The sequence below is a fragment of the Sycon ciliatum genome, chromosome 13 (genome assembly GCF_964019385.1).
Source record: "Sycon ciliatum chromosome 13, ocSycCili1.1, whole genome shotgun sequence".
Classification (NCBI taxonomy): domain Eukaryota; kingdom Metazoa; phylum Porifera; class Calcarea; order Leucosolenida; family Sycettidae; genus Sycon; species Sycon ciliatum.
Window position 1 is genome coordinate 2655677 of NC_088655.1, and position 17199 is coordinate 2672875.

At 48.4% G+C, this 17199-nt stretch overlaps 1 protein-coding gene across 5 annotated transcripts in view; it reads left to right on the forward strand.

Annotated features, from left to right (window-relative positions):
* Positions 1-17199, forward strand: part of LOC135829793 (ras-specific guanine nucleotide-releasing factor RalGPS2-like) — a 32566-nt gene that overhangs the window by 4127 nt on the left and 11240 nt on the right. For 2 of the 5 annotated variants that reach the window (XM_065342174.1, XM_065342176.1), the window contains exon 2: positions 3682-3789. The exons of 1 other annotated variant lie outside the window; for it this stretch is intronic. In XM_065342174.1, coding sequence (XP_065198246.1) covers positions 3682-3789 — 108 coding nt within the window. Of the gene's footprint in view, positions 1-3681; positions 3790-8138; positions 8558-13395; positions 14394-17199 lie in introns of those variants that run through there. 2 more of the 5 variants (XM_065342178.1, XM_065342179.1) reach the window with 2 other exon arrangements.

The window sequence follows — 17199 nt, forward strand, 5'->3', positions numbered from 1 at the left end:
ATGTGGCTGTTCCTCTTTTACGTCTTGGTACTGTACTGCACGGGTTGAGAGGTTTTAATACTAGTAAGCACTTCTCTGCCCCCTGCTGTGTTTGAGGGCTGAGTACACTGAGTGTCTCTTTTTGACTTTGAGTGGTAGCCACTTGAGCTGTGTGCTGGGTGCTAGGTACCCTTCTTGCCTCGGTGGACTGTACAAGCGGACGATTCTAGTTGGAAAGTTTTTCTCTGCGTTTGTTGGGCATCCGACTGAAGGACAGTTAGTTCTGAACAAACACAGCTGCACACGAATGGTGGCCAAAATATGATGTCGGGCGAAAGGTGTCCTGAAGGAAAACGATATTCTTCCACAGTATGTTGTGGGGTATGTTGTAGCTGCTACTGCAGCAACAGTACAGATTTCTCCAGGGTGTAGCCATTGTGTTGGTTGAAGAGTGGGCAGTACTGGTGTCACAGTACGTGCTTTGTGCATGGCTCTAGCCTAGGACTAGGTGCTGCTTGTGGTGTCCCTTCCACTAATGTATGTGTCATGCGAAGGCTGGTGTCCTCAAGCTCAGGTCTAATGTATGGAGGAGAGTCTTTGATGATGAGGACTGGTGGAATGAAATGCTGCTGCTGCTGCTGATTGGCAATGAGCTCTTATTCTGTGAACTAGTGAAGGCCTACATGTTGGTGTCTAGGAGTGGCTCAGTTTCCCATGGCTTCCACAGTGATGTGCAAATCCAGTCATGTAGATAAGACCCCACTCCCCCTCCCCGTTTGCTAGCATTATCTGCTGTAGTGACTACCGCCAACAGCACCACTACAGCACCACTACAGCACCACAACAGCACTATCACTACAGTACCGCTAGCCTGGCCTTCTATAGTCAGACGTTGGCTGTTTTCCGTTGTTTCCTGGTCTGCGCGTGGTCTCTGCAAATTCCTACGCGCTCAGTTTTACTGGCTTTGCAGTCGTGATCAGGAACGTCACGACTACATCACACACGCGACTAGTATCTTGTGCAGCATGCATAACTACCAGTATACATATACTGCATACGCAGAAATATTCGTCTGGAATTCAATTTCGTCTTTTTCATCCAAGGAGCTTTTAAAAATTTTAAAATTTCACGGTTCGCGTGAGACTCGGCTGGAAGCCGGGTTTTCCGCATCCGTAGGAACGCCACCACCCTTCAAGGATCAAGGCGCAGATGCAGCTCCTAAAGCGGTGGGAGGTGAGTAGATCAGCTCACCAGCAAGTGGTCAAAGACCGAAAATCCCATTCACTGCATCCATGTTTTCCTCGTGCCAGGCCACGAGTTCCCAATTAACTGTGGGTCGCAGCACGGCTGGAAAAAATCCTTCCGCTTCCAAGCAGGACTTGAACCTGGTACCCTCTGTTTCTCAATCATGGTCTTAGACCATCCCACTATGCCTGCCTGCTGGAGCTTTTGGACTAAATTAAATGCCGGACTAATGTCGATTTGTCCAGCTTTTCAATTCACTCTTATGATCTATGGACGGAATTTACAACCGGACGAACTCCCTTCCTTTGCAGTTGAACGAAATTATTGACCGACGAAATTTTCTACCTGTACAGTAGCGTGTTTGCTTTTGTCACAGGTCAGATCAGGGTGGTCACTAATATCCTGGGGTTTCCCCCAATAGCCGATAGTCGCTCGCACTCCGCACTGATTTGTATGGTATCTTGCTGTGTTTGTTAGTACTGGGTGCTGCCTAGGTTGCTGGCTGCTTCCAGCAAGTGACTTGGTTTTAGTGGGGTTGGTGAAGCTTACTCTGTGTGGACTGCAGTGTATGTGGTGTATTGCCTGGCCTCCCTGGGTCAGTGGTCACCCCCTGGTGCAGCTGTCTAACGTTTCTACTGCTTATATGGTAATGCCCAGTACTCTCTGTGTGGGGGTCGTGATGGTGCTGGTAGTGCTGGTAGTGCTGGTAGTGTGGTCCCGGTACTCAGCTGGAGACCTGTCTTGTAAATGTATAAGCACTTGATGTTGTTAGCCAAGGTTGTGGGATAAACCCCGGACTGGGGTTTCACTTTTGATGCCGGTCTATGAGTTCTGCTGCGTCATCCATATTCAGTCATGTCCACCTGCGCATGCCAGCTCTTACACCATGCCTGTGCTACAAGGGAGCATACAGCATGCTAAACCATCACAAGTACACATTACCGGTGTAATGAACCGGGTAATAAACTGTTCTACTGTGGAATATTCCCACCTCTGAGATCTGCTTAATTAGCCGTGGACTAATTGATCGTTTTGGAAAACCCGTAGCTCTGGGTGCTAAAGAATAGGTGAGTAGAGATTGTAACACAAGTTCCATCATGAGTAGAGATTGTAGTTTGCCTTAAGCAGGTGTAGCTATCCATCATAACACCAATGGGGTGGGTGTGCTGCATGCTCAGTAGTTCTCAGGAAGTTCAGCACGTACTGCAATACTTCTGCTGATGTGTTTTGGGTACGGATGACTTGTATCGTGGGTTTAAATCCTTGGAAAAGTGTGAGAATCTGTGGCAAGTTGGACAACGGTCTTTTCTTATTTCGGAGTTTACTGAGACACACCGAAGGTCTCCAAGCTTTCTGAACTTCCTAAGATGGTAGACACTTGGAGAATCCTGGTTTTATGCCAGGATGTGCTCGTGTGCTAAAGCTCGAAAGTGCGGTGCAATGTCTGGGGTGCTGGCATAGTCAACGGCGTGAATGACGACCTCTGGCGTAGCACCAACTCGCGAATAACGTCAACATCTTCATACCTAGAACTAAGCCATTTGACTGCATACGTTCAACCTCATGAATAGCAGCAACTCACCAATAACGGCACTGTTCTCGTGCCCGATCAAGTGTGGTTATTTTTGCAAGGCTGTCTGCATACACTAAGCAGCACTACACTGCACCAGTGCACACTAGTACTGCATACTCTGCATACACACTGGTCCAGTGCTGTGTGAGCTCTTCTATGCTGCTAATAGCCTGCATGCCCTGTGGCATAGGGCTGGTGTCGGGGTACGCCGTGAGCATTTTCTCACCTGCAACACCGCAATACCCTTGTATGATGAGGTGTGAATGAGCTGCTCCTGGCTACCCGTACATTGTGATATTGCACAGTCAAGCGAGGGTAGTGTGAGCATTTTCTCACCTCCAGCACTGCAGTGCTAGTGTATGATGAGGTGTGAATGAGTTGCTTCTGGCTACCATTGCATTGTGACATTGCACTGGCGAGCAAGGATAGGGTGAGCGCAGATCACAGATCACGTTCACTGGAAGCTAATTGTAGCTACTACATCATTTCTAGCTTGTTTTGTTACCTGGTCATCGCCACCGTTTATGCCAGTTCTAGCTTGGCCTGGCACGCATCCAAACATTTAACATTAGCCCCTGTTCAGCTGCTAGTTCTACACCTGTGTGACTTGCACCACGCTGAAGCAGTGCTGGCAACAAACACACTCTAACCGCCTCCTACATTAGCGCTGTCTCTATGTCAAATGCTCATCAGTCCAAGAAGTTCATGTCATTGGAGAGTTGTCCCTAGTGTAGCTGGCTGTGAGTGTGTATTTGAGTGTCAGAAAGGTATTGTTTTGTGTTGAACGTGAAGTAGAAAGTTAGTTGCTTGTTGCATCGGAGCAGGGCTGTATCAGGTTGTGTTGTTGGTGTACGTGTGTGTGGCGACTACGGGTTCTCCCGAAGAATCTCCGTGGCCTGTATAGTGTAAGAAGTGCATCAAACACTGGAACTGTTGCCGACGCCGCTGCTGCAGCTGCAAGCATGCGTACAGCACGTGCATCAAGCATTAACGTAAGTTGTAGCTGTATTACGTGTCTTTTCCTATCACGGCTCTCTCTCTCTCTCACTCTCTCTCTTTCCGCTCTACTCCACATTGTTTCTCCTGCATAAAAGTAAAGTTTGCACATCCGTGTTACTATCGGTTATCTCCTGTGTGGAAGGTCAGTGCGTGCTGATGGAATTAAGCCTCAGCTACCTGTCAATGTGTAGATGTTCTATTGTGCTGGGCTGTTCTGTGGGCTGTTCTGTGGGCTGTTCTGTGGGCTGTTCTGTGGGCTGTTTTGTGGGCTGTTTTGTGGGCTGTTTTGTGGGCTGTTCTGTGGGCTGTTCTGTGGGCTGTTCTGTGGGCTGTTCTATGTGTACTGTATGTACTGTATGGTGTGCTGTACATGACTGGAGTGTACTGTCATGTGTAGGGTGTACTGTCTTGTGTGCTGGTGCTGGTGGTGATGTGTGTGTGTGTGTGTGTGTGTGTGTGTGTGTGTGTGTGTGTGTGTGTGTGTGTGTGTGTGCGTGTGTGTGTGTGTGTGTGTGTGTGTGTGTGCGTGTGTGTGTGCGTGTGTGTGTGTGTGTGTGTGTGTGTGTGCGTGCGTGCGTGTGTGTGTGTGTGTGTGTGTGTGTGTGTTGTTGGAGGGATGTCGTGTGAATCTGTTCTGGTGGTCGTGAAAGTTTGTCAGTGTCTTGTTTGCATGGAAAAGAAAATGCCATTCATACTTGGTCTATTGGTCCTGGAGAAAGTGGCAGGATGTCGGAGCTTGCCCACTGCAGGTATCAGCGTTAGGGTTTGGCGGGAAAACACTTTGCAGTCATCACAAAGGTGACATCTCCGTCACACGCGTCAGTTTCCTGTTATGAGTTGATCATACTCTGGTGTGGGGTTGATCGATTGGCACGATTGCTAAGCTCTCTTCAAGTATCATCGTGTCAGCACTGTGCTGATGCAGGGCAAACACAATGTACTCTACCTGTTCCAAGATCATTGCTTTCTCCCAGAAATGTACTCCTGCGATGGCCGCTTTGATGTATCGGAAGGTTGTATGTTGCCTAGCGGTATCTGCTGGATACGGTCCACGTGTATATGTACCGGTTACCAGGTGGTGTTCTGTGCTAGGGGAGGGATACTGCCGGCACAAGTTGATAATTTAAGTTCCCCCGTTGCACACTTATTGTCAACGTGTGTACATTACAGGAATCATGCCGTGCAGATTAGCTTGCACTCCTCTCTGTTTGCTTTGTCGAGCATGTGGCTTTCCGCCGGCTGTCCGCTCCGTACATTGAGTTCAGCCAACTTCCCAATGCCCGATTATGCTGGCATGCAATATATCACGTTAAATTTTATGACATATGCAATCGATCAATTGTCCTGTATTGCGGCGATTTGAATGTGTAAAAGTGATTTGGGGTTATGGTAATGGTTGAGCACTTCATATTGACGGTTTTCTTGGGGCGGATTGTTAAAATTCTTGCGTTCAACATTCCTTTCCGTTGAACAAAGACACCCGGCTTGTAAAGATGGTGTTAAAGCATTTGCAGTTGCTGAAATAGTGCTCTCTTGACATGGAGTTCTGCTGTATGGCACAGTAGTATAATTATACAGTAAAACCAGTCAAGGTGACCACTCGGATAAGGCCACCACCTGTCACAAAAGACCACTGCAACCAGGACCAAGGAATGCTAACACAGAAACCACATGTTTGAAGGTCCCTGGAGCCTTCGTCTTGGACAGATTTCACTGCAGTAGGGATGTAGAATACTGGTCAGTGGAATGTGTGCCATGAGTAACGTACTAGTAGTGTTTGGAGCTGCTCAGTCCCTACGTGATCTGTTCCTGCATAGCCACTGCACCACCAGCACTAGTAGTCTGTGCAATAGACTATGGCGATATCCATAGGGCCTATGCTTGCTGATCAATACCGTACATGTACTGTAGATCAGTCTGTCATTGGCGGAGTTGTGGATCATCCTGGCATCTTGAATTCTTGATCATGGGGGGGGGGGGGGGGGGGGGGGGGGTGTTACCGGTGTCATGCTGACATGGTGTCCCTGTCTTGTTCATGCTCTGGACTGCGTATGGTGTCATGGCCCTGGAGTGCTCCTGTAGTATTCTCCAGTGGTTTTGACCTTAGACCATGTACTACTTACGTACCCCATACTCTGCAGCTTCACATTCATGTTGGCTATGTTCCCCAGGCAATAACGGGGAACTTGTCCTGGGGCTGGGGGTGATGATGGAAGGCATGATTATACTATACTGGCGGTGTTACACACAAGTGCTGTGGAGTTAATGCATTCTGCGCTGTGATAAGGGTTGCCACAGTACTGGAGAATGGGTGTAATAGTTATTCACAAAGCCAGCTGCATGACATTACAGTATTGCATGGCACTATTGTACATGTACTAGTGTTAGGTTGTGGTACTTCACTGATATCAATGTCACAGGGTATGTGAGCACTGTAGAACTTTGCTCTCTTGATATCAATGTCACAGGGTATGCGGGGCGTTGCGGCGCTTTGCTCTCTTGCTGTCAGAAATCAGATGTTCCTCGGAGTAGCCGGCGGCTTTCGTTGTGTCCGGGAAGTGTTGCCGCGTGCTTTAACTTGAGGCAGGCTGGGGCTTTGAGGAGTTACGTATATGCTCGCCACTGGCAACCGGCCTGATTACAATAGTGTAGCTAGTCTGTCATGAGCTTTGAAACTAGCTCTCACCTCCGAGATTTAGGGTATATGAAATATAATGTTTTAAGAGGCTGCCCTCAGGCTCCCGTCAGCCACTGAATTCCGGAAATGCTAGCGCTTGTTTCTGCTTTTCGTCATCGCCACCTGGGGTTGAGGTGACATCAGTGTTCTACCCAATGGCTAGCCTGCTGTATGGGTGATGTAACAGTTATCTCTCAGGACCCAGTCATGGTTATCTTAGGCTAGCTCATCACAGTGTTTCTTGTGTCCGATGAGTAATATTGCCATGTTGAGGGGAAGCATCTGTGTTTGATGTGCCTCCCCCTTTGGGCGAATGTAGGTACGTTATTTCAGTGCACATGTAGTTTCCTCGCTGCTACGTCGTCATGTCGTACTTCGTATTAGCATGCACGTCACTACAGCTGCAATCATTGTCTCACGGGCAATACACATGTAACAGTGGCGAAAATCTACTTCTGTAGCTCTGAGTGTTGTGTGTAGAATCACTCCTGGAGCGGATAATCATGCATTAGCAATCATTGTCTCTGTTCTCTTCGTTGGTGGTGTATCCCCATGTATGTACATGTACACCCAGACAGTGTTGAGATCTGCCAGCCTTCCCAATCTAGATGTGGTGGATCAGTGTAGTTTCCCAGATCAACTTAGGAGATAATGTCTATCAGATAATGTCTATCAGATTCAACTCGGGATTGAAACAATGGAATGGTGGCAGTGGTGGTCTTGCTATCGTAATTCCACACTCCGTGTTTGAGGACGAATACGTAGATCGATCCATATCGTGGCGTGATTTCTGGCAGCTTCTCTAAGCTTGGCTTCGTTTCTTGAGTAGTTGCAGGCGGTTTTAGAGTTTTGGTGTTACTGGCTTGCTGGGTGCTGTTAGAATGATTGACACAGGCAGAGTGCTTGCTGTCACAGGCCAATGTGTCAATGACAATGTATGCCTGCGTGCATGTGTGTGTGTGTATGCGCGCGTGTGTGGTGTTTTAGTTCTGAGTCGTTGTGCATGTCAGCATCGCTCAGTTTCAGTCACACCTCCGGCTGACGGGTGATATCCTGGCAACTGCCCAGTCTTGTTTTCTCTACTCCTGTTCCTTGCTAGCACAGTGCTACTGTCATTGCTGCACTAATCAGCGACATAAGCTATTCCTGACTGACATACTACTCCAGTATATCTGCATGTACCAGTGGCAGTGGTGGTTTCAGTGAAATTAGTAATACAGCATGTGAACACAAACCATGTCAGCCATCTGCTTATGAGCTACTGTACCTGTCCTTGGTTACAATCTCCCCTAGGTGCACTCACTACACTGTAACACAGCTATCAGAGCTAATACATGTGCGTGTAGTACCTTTCTTTCAAGTAGTGGTTTTGGTCTCCCGCACTTTAGTGAGTTCACAGGCAGTGTTGCATACCTGCATGCATGCATAGCATTGGTAGAATCTAGATTTGTACAGGCACTTGAACATATCCAATTGGCCAACCGACCACGCTGAAGTGCTCTGGGCAGTTTGAAAATTCTGCCACTGCTGCAAAGGATGGTGTTACTATGGTGAAGTGTAGTGAGCTCCTTATAGTCGTAGTCAACTACTTCCTGAGTACTCTGGGCATGGGGCGCAGGTGACGGGGCCGGTTTCATCACAACTGCCTGCATGGGGCCAGCCAGCGCTGAAAGTAGAACTTAGAAGGTTGTCCTAAACTGTTATCTTTATGGTGTTCAGTTTCCGTACCTGGTTGTAGCTAGTTTTTGTTTTTTAGTCTCCAGGGAATCAGACTACCCCGTAGAGTTGTGTTTGGTGCCTGGTGTTAGCTAACTTCCTTTTTGTGTCCAGGGGATCAGACTACCCCGTGGAGCTATGTTGTAGTCTAGAGCAGTGAGCTTGGCCAGACCAGTAGCAACAGCAGCAGTGTTGCTTTGTAACTTGTAGTTTCCAGTGAAGTGCAGTACTCTGCTTCAGCTGTGAGCAGCCTATGTGTGAGTGTTTGTGTGGCTTGGATTGCAAGAGGAAAGAAACTGCAAAGAGTCGGGGCCAGGAAGATGATGGTGGCGCAGTCGGTGAAGCTCGTGATGGTGTGCTGGTTCAAGGCAAGTGTAGCAACATAATGCAGTCTGTGAACATTTCCCATGCTGTTTGTTTTCTATTAGCTCCTTCGTAGGACGTTTGCCCAAAGTATGTGTGTGTGTGAGGTGTATGTGTGTGTGTGTGTGTGTGTGTGTGTGTGTGTGTGTGTGTGTGTGTGTGTGTTTGCGTGTGTTTGCTTTAGGAAAGAAACTTATGATTGTTGTAATATGTGTTGTCTATCAACTAGTATTTGTGTGCACACACTGTGGGGTGGGGTAAAGTAAAAGAAGAAGGCATAGAATGGTTTGGGGCAAAGGAATCCAACCCCACATAGGATATGGCACTCATGTGTACCATACAGCCATGTAGAAACTAAATACGAGCTCGGGCTTTATCCTAAGGGTCAGATTTCTTCAAAAGTAACCTTGAAATCCTATGTTCCAACTGCCCAGAGATGTGTATACATGTATTACATGCGTTACGTATTACACACATGTCACATGTCTGTGTGGGTACTACCTACAATGTAGGTACTGACAGCAGACTGCAGTACTATTCAGCAGAGTGACGGCTTGTTACACCTTCAGTGTGATGTAGCATGTATTGTATACACCTGTTTGCTAGTTGGGTTTGGGTTGTTTGTGAGAACAGTAGAGTTTCATGGAAGTGTGTAGGCTGGATAAACTTCATGCCGTGTGTGTACCTATGTGTGTATCTGTGTGTACCTGTGTGTGTGTGTCTGTGTGTGTAGCTATGTGTGTGCCTGTGTGTACCTGTGTGTATCTGTGTTAGTAGCATGGTGTATATGAGTGCAGTTGTGACTGGTGTGACGCTGTCAGGTTTAGCCACTGGCACTTCTACTAACTTACTTGTCAGGGGCCTAGTTTTAAAAGTTACTTTCAGCGTAGCAGGACAGTTCCTTTTGGCAGTTAGGCAATGTAGCATTCAGTGTGTTGCCAGCCTGGCTGCTTCAGTGCGATGGGATGTCAACTGGGTCATTGTGCTCTGTCTCCAAACTAGAGAGTGTGCCCTTGTGTGTATGTATGCATGTGGGCAGTATTGGTGGTGGTGGTGTGTGGGGGGGGGGGGGGGGGGCTTGGTCATTTGGGCTGTCTATTCAATCAATTGGCTGCTAGAGTGCTTGTGTAGACTCCAGTACTGTAAGTATATGTATAGTCATAATTATGATCTCTCACTCATAATTGTACCACACCTGGCTGCTTGGCTGCCTGGCTGGATAGACTGTAGGTTCTTCCTGCCTACCCTGCCTGTCCAAGTTGTACATGTTCTTGACTTTAAACATTCTAATCGCATTGTAGAGAGAGAAGGCCAGATGGTTGTTGTACTGGTAGTTGGTAGTTACTGTTCTGAAGGCTGGCTAGTGTTCTGCAAAGCCTCAGCTCTACTTTCTAGATTGTTTCTGTGTGCAACTGGGAAAGGAAAGGCTTGATGGGATTCACTCCATGAATGGTGTGTAATGAACTTTGCTGGAGCCAAGACTCCCGGCTTTTTGGGACTCACTTGTGTCACACTTGTCCTCTTGGTTTAGTGGCCTCCTCAGCTCACTGGATTCTCTACAGGATGGTATAACAAGTTCAAATGGCAAATTTGAGTCTGCACTGATTGCCTGTGTGAGTGCAGATCCCTATGCTACCAAGACATGTGTATAGTATAGAGGCAAGGTGCATTCTGATTACACTACAGACTGTAGGAAACTGGTCTAGGAGGACCACTCAAGAGACCTTCAAAACATGGTCTCTGTTACCAGGTGGGTCTTCTTATCCAGGGTCATTTGACTGGAAATAGCATCCCTTGGTCCTGGTGTCAGTAGTCTTTTAGGACAGATGGTTGCCTTGTCAGAGTGGTTGCCTTGTCCCAGTGGTTGCCTTGTCCCAGTGGTTGCCTTGTCCGGCTGCTGAGTGGCCGCCTTGTGGAGTGGTTGCCTTGTGGGAATGGTCACCTTATCCCAGTGGTCGCCTTGACAGGTTTTACACTATTTGTATGCTTGTGTCACTAGTACTAGTACTAGTAGCCTTTCAGCTCTGTCTTGGCCTGCACTACAGTATCTGTGGGTATCCTGTTTGAGTGTGTGCCATATGGAGCATGCAGGGCAATGGGTCTAACTATGTACACGAAAATGAAGTGAAAGTGAAACTGTAGACCTATCAGTGTGGAGTGCCAGGACGGGCACAGGAGTCAGCCTGGACTAAGAGATCTATGTCATAGCTAAACTGAATGCGGTGTCTTACTGTTACATGCAGTAGGTGTTTGAAAAAAAGTCAGATGGTGGTGTTTGTGGGCTGGATTTGCTACTTATGGGCCATGACTGCTGCTGCTCTCAACTAAGAATAGTACATCTGTTACTTGTTGTTAGTAAGAATAGTAAAACTGTTGCTAGTCTGCTGTGTGGGTACTGGCAAGGGTAGTGCTATTTGCTGTGCATTACTACATGTAGCAGTGTGTTACTACTAGTGTCCTGGGCCTGGTGCAGCTGCAGGTGCAGTCCTTGTGCTGTGCATGACTGTGCTGCTGTTGGTGGGTGCATGTGCTAGGCTGTGGCCTGTGCATACTGCAGTTGTGCAGTTGTGGTGCTGGGCACTGCTGCTAGTGCTGCTGCTGCTGCTGCTGCAGATGGTGTGCAGTGGTGATAGCAGTTTGCTGTGGGCGTTCTGGTACTACTGCTGGTGTAGTGTAGAGGCATTGTGTAATGGGGGGTGCTGTACAGTGAGTTGGTGTGTGTGTTGCTGGAAATGTACACAGTGTGTTACACAGTGTTACACTGGAAGAGGGTGAGTACAGTCATGTACATGTAGGTCAGTGGGTTGTGGGCATGCGTGGGTACTAAGCTTCAATAGCTTCATGTGGTATACTGGTACACTGGTGTACTGGCTAGGCCTGTATGTAGAGTATGGATGATAGTGTGATGATGTCCTGCTGTTTAGAGTATGGATGGTGGTGGTGGTGTGATGATGATGTCTTGCTGCTGACTGGGCCTGTGTGTGGAGTATGGATGGTGGTGATGTGATGATGTGATGATATCTTGCTGAACTACTGACACCTCTACCACTTAGTCATGGCCTGTTGCACTTGCACTTGGGCACTTCATGGGGGCACTTGATGCGCCTCTTTGTCCTTCTTCCTGCCTTTCTGCACCAGTTTCTACCTTCCCCTTCTGCTGCTGTTTGCCTGTGTGTGAGTACATGGTATGTACAGTGTGCTCTTGCTCACAAACTGGCCATGGTAGCAGAAGCAGTGTTGCACTGAATCCCTGCACACTGTGGTCACAGGAAGACAGTCTTGCTGTGCTGTACCACCAGGACTAGTGCTGGCCTTGTATGCACATGTACACCGTGTAGTGAAGGTCTGTAGGGGTGTGCTTGCCTTGTATGCACATGTACACGTGCATACAATGTAGTGGAGGTCTGTAGGAGTGTGCTTGCTACCAGTGTACTACTAGTACTATAGTGTGGTGGAGGTCTGTACTGTAGGTGTGTGTGTGTGTGTGTAGTAGTAGTAGTACATGTACGTGTATTTGTGTACAATGTCTAGTCGGTAGCTGTTTTACGTACAGTGTGTACATGGTCAGGACTCAGGAGAATGAGATCAAAATCTAACTGGCTGGCCGGAAATGCTTGATCCCCTGCTCCTAATAGATTGATCCCCTGCTGCGAAGACCTAATAATTATCTCCTGCTCCTACTCCACAGGCACATGTACCTACCTAGCAGGCTTTGTGCAGTGCTCTGCCGCCACCACCGCCTAGGTACGGCTTCTCCCACACTAGGTTAGAGTCCCAAGGTCATGATCCAGGTCTTTGATCCTACTCAAGCTGGTTAGCAGCAGCAGCAGCAAGGTCATTGCCTTTCCGCCACGGTCATCATCACCAGTCACCATCAGTCACCTGCACCTCACTGCACCAGCCTGTGAGTATGATGGCCAGCAGTTAACAGCTGACATGATGATGTCTGGCCAGGACAAGAACTGGCTCGCAGCCAACAGCGGCACCAAAGCAGAGCAGCACTGTCGGTTTTGGCGAGGCGGCAGGCATTGGTAGGAGCACATCCACCCGCTGCACTGGATGGGTGCCATCAGCTTGAAGAGTGAGGACCCGCCACTTTTTGATGGCTTTATTTCACCCAGTCTATGTTTAGAACGTAAAGATACTAAGCTAGCCAGGCGTACAGTGCTACTCAATCCTACCATGGGACATGCCTATTGTGCTGTGTCCAGCTAGCGGGAAGTGATGCACATACAGTGCTTCCTGCTCCTGCGCTAACATGAACTCACCTTACAGATTGGTACTGTGGCCACCGCTAGTGTGATGCCCGGTGCTATGGTGGACATGAATGGCTAATGCCTGCCTGCCTGCCTTGTGTGATCGTAGTGAGGCAGTGATCACATCCCTATGAATATGTGTGTGAGTGTAGTGATCGGCACTCAGTTGCCCTGTGAAGTGTGAAGGACATTGTAGCTCTTTGATCAGACAGACCGTGTGGGGATTACACGTGCGTGTACATGAACTGGCTCTCAGTGTGCCTCTGCTGGGACCCTGACTGTGACCCTGACTGTGCCTCTAGTGGATAGTGGAGCCTGCATGTACGTATGGTGTATGGTGTATACCTGTGGACATGTGGACATGTGCTGCTGTGCATGAACATGAACTAACACTAGGTGTGTCTGTACTGTGACCCCAGCTGTGCCTCTAGTGGACTGTGCCTCTAGAGTCCAGTGGCTAGTGGAGCCTGCATATACGTATGTATGGTGTATGGTGTACACGTACTAGCACTCCTTGTGCCTATGCTGTGACCCCGGCTGTGCCTCTAGTGGACTGCGCCCGGGCTCTAGAGTCCAGTGCACTAGTGGTCAGTGGAGCCTGCATATAATGATGTATGGTGTATTGTGTATGGTGTAGATGTCATGCGGCCTGTTTGTACTCGCTAGGCGGGAGAATGCACCGGAGAGTGGTGACTGGAGTGTTGAGAGAGTGTGGAGTGATTGACTGGCACTGTGACTGTGCTGAGTCTGCACTTGACTGGAATAGAGTGACGTGGATGTGCTGCTGCGTTTCATTCTGTATACACTCCGCTGATCAACCAGCTCAATTCGGTGTGTGTATGTGTGTGCGCATCAGCCACAGTGTCAAGGTTTTCAAGAGCTCTCTCTCTATTCTAGCCTAGCTCAGTACTAAATTCTTTGCTGTGGTGCGGAACAGGAGCACACAGCTAGTCTCTTTGCTTGGTCTCCAAGATACTGTAGTGAGCTTAGACAATCTTTGTGACACTTGGTAGCAGCTGTTTTTACCTCTCTCATACTCATAGGGTATTACAGGCCAGAGTAGGATTGCAAGTCTGAAGTTGAGAACATTTTTATAATTATTGGACAGAGCAAGAGAGTGAGTGAATAGCTGCAGTAGTTGGGCCTCTGTTTCTGTAGCCGTGTGGAGTTATAGCAGCACTGTGAGTGTCTCCACTGCCGAATGTGCTTGCTGTGAAAGCAAGACAGGACACCATTCACTGAGAGAGTGTAGCTTGGCAAGTTGCTTGCAGCAGCTTGTTTAGTGTGAGGTCACCACCTGCCTGGCAAGAGCTTGAAGTTGAAGGACCTTTGGTCTACCAGGAGTTAGCATTTCATGCTGCAGTAGTTTTATGGATGTAGCTCTTCCCTAGTCTCTTGCTGAGAGAGTAGTGCTTCACGGAGAGACCTAGCTGAGATCAGTGCAGTCAGTGGACAGGAGGCAGACAGCTGAATCCTGGATACTAGGTTCAGAGAGGAGAGAGAGAGAGAGGAGAGAGAGAAAGAAAGACAAGGCTGACCAGTGTTGGATAGTATGGGACCATCATTGCAGACTGGTAACAGCAGTGTAAGTACAGTATGATCATGTGTTTTACTATCCACCGCAACTACCCTACCTTACGGTGTGTTCTGTGGGATTTAGGTTGGCTGTAGTCACACCCCGAGTGTGTTACCTATACTCTTTCGATTACCTCTGCTGTGCTGTCTTTTGGTGTGGAAGAGCTGTGCCATCATGTATGTTGACTGTTTCGAGATGGAGTGTGTGTTTGGTGTTGTATAGTTGAGCAGGTATACTTCAGTGTGAGATTGTGGCTTGTACCCAGTAGCATGCTCTACTGGTAGAGTGTGTGTTTAGTTGAGTGTTGCTGTTGAGCTGGAGGTAAAGGTCATGATGAAGGTACCCTGTAGTCAGTTCTGGACATGTACTTGCAGTCGTAACTGTGATCTAGCCCAACCTCCCCACCTGCTCACCCTCCGTATAGGTTACCTGTGTCTGACATTGTTTACACAAGGATGACTGGGCTATGGTGGCATGTGGAGTCTCCGAGATCTAGCGAGTTAAAAGGCTTTTCTTGATGATTGTGAAGTTAGTAATTCTAAAGCTTGTATGGGTATGTGTGTAAATAAGAGTGATTGTGGTTGTGTGGTGTCCATCTGCGCAATGCAGTGTTTACCTACGTCTTGTGGTGACTGATGTATGGGTTGTACAGTAGTCTGTCAGGGGGTAGTGCTCCTGCGGTCTTCTGTTCTAGTAGAACTGGAGCCTAATTGAGTGAGAGTGTGGCATTGCGTTGTAATTTGTTATTAGAGGCTTCCTCTGGAGCCGGGTCATGGTGCTTTTGTGAGTGCATACGCGCCCTGGCTCTTTGCAGCAACACTGTAGGAAATCTCCGTGAGCGCCCGTGTGGTTCTCATTTGCTTCGATAGTGGAAGTCAGGTTGTGGTGTAATGTCCGTCGTCGTGCCAGACCTCAGCAGTTGTCACTGCTTGGAGTCAAGCCAGAATATGCAGCTTGCTTCTGTTCAAGTTGGGGGTTCGCAGTTTGTACATGGTTAGTATCTTTCACAGCAGCCTGGCATCATACTCATTGAAGCCCAACACTATCACTCGTTGATATGCTTCAGCCACGAAAATTATGGCAGCCACTAGAAGTTTAAGGCACCAGTACTGCTGTCATGATGAGGCATGTCTTTTTACCTTGTAGGAGTTTTCCAGCGCTTCTGGTTTGAAGCAGGGGGGTCTCTGCAGGCATGATCTATTCCAGTTGACTGGCCAAATGGAGATCTCACCAGCAGGTGGTGGAAGCGGACATCTGCTTGTTGCTTGTTCATTTCTAGTTAGCGTACTGCAGTGTGGTGCACAGGAAGGAGAAGAGTGTGATGAACTCTGCTGAGTGACCGTCAGCAATCATCTTGTTCCTGTCCTTGCCAAGTCAGGCATTGCGGACCATGTAGCGCGGATGTACGGTGTAGCTGCTTTGCTTGGTGTTGTTTTTGAGAAGCTGCCTGTCGGTCAGTGTGAGCCAGTCGTGCAGTGTGTACCATACACTCACTGCAATTCCTCTGCTGTGGGTCGTGTGCTGTGACCATTGTGTTGTAGAGCGTATGTAAAATCCAGACATGAATCATGCTAAAGACACCGGTCAGAGAACACGGTATATTTTAGTTTCGTTTTAGTTGAGTTTTATCTCAAGGCCATACATGGCTGGGGCAGCCAATGACCACTTTGCGTGGCGACTGCAGGGTTTTTATAGCCAACCACGGCTAAGCACACATGCTGGGTGTGCGTCGACTGCTTCCTTGTCTTCAGCACATCCCTCATCCTGTCGATCACACAGTGTCAGTAGACCAGGCCGTAGCATGTAAAGACTGTCTGTCTGTACTAGCGTAGTTGTATCGTGTAGATATGGGTGTGTGTGATGTACAATAGTGATGTTCTGCTAATCATGCATGCCGTGCGGACATGCTACATACTGTATGTGCCCTTATGTGAAGGCTCAGCGGAGAAGATCTTTCTTGTCTACATGTACTACAAAACTATTTACTGTGAAGTGTGGTACTGGTTTTCAGTTTTCCACGCGGACATTCATGTAGTTGTGCTGGTCGGCTGTATGGCTACATTGCCAGCGGGGATGGTGTGACCCGCAGAAGTGGCTACAACACACGGCGGAAATCCGTGAGCTTGTTCTTAGCGGCGCTGATAGCTACACTCATGGCATCCTCTCCCTCCCTACGGACACCCGGTGTGAATTCCGTCGACTTTTTCCTCGCAAGTGAGCGTTCTATTCCGCAGGAAGTCACCGCACTCCTGACAACGGCATGAGTTTCTCGTCCCGGTCTGTTTGGTGGAAGAAGAACTCAGTCTTAGTCACCATGCTGATAGTTACGATCATCGTATCATCAAGAAATTACTTGGTATTGTGCTGTTGTAACACCATGCATGGTTTTCTGCTTGCTGTAATGGTAAAGTAGCGTGTTTGCCTACATTCCTGCCGCCAGCTGGGAGTGAGCCTGTCAGTGAGCCAAGTCAGTCAGTCAGTCAACCAGCCAGCCAGTCAGTCAACCAGTCAACCAGCCAGCCAGCCAGCCGTGCATCATGGATGATCTGTATCTGCATGCCTAGTGTATTCGCCTGGACGACTGGAGCTCTGGAACCTGTCTTAGACCCGGTGTATATGTGTGTACTTGGAGCAGTTGTGGACAGCAACAACCTACCAGTACCCATGGTGTGTGGGATGCCAATGGCAATGTTGCAGATTACCGATAGTGGTGAAAAGGTGGTGTGTCCTTTTCACCGAAGTCTTGACGTTGGTGTTGGTTGTATCACCTTGTACTGTGTCACTGCTGGAGGTATTCTCGGTGGCAGCACTTCAG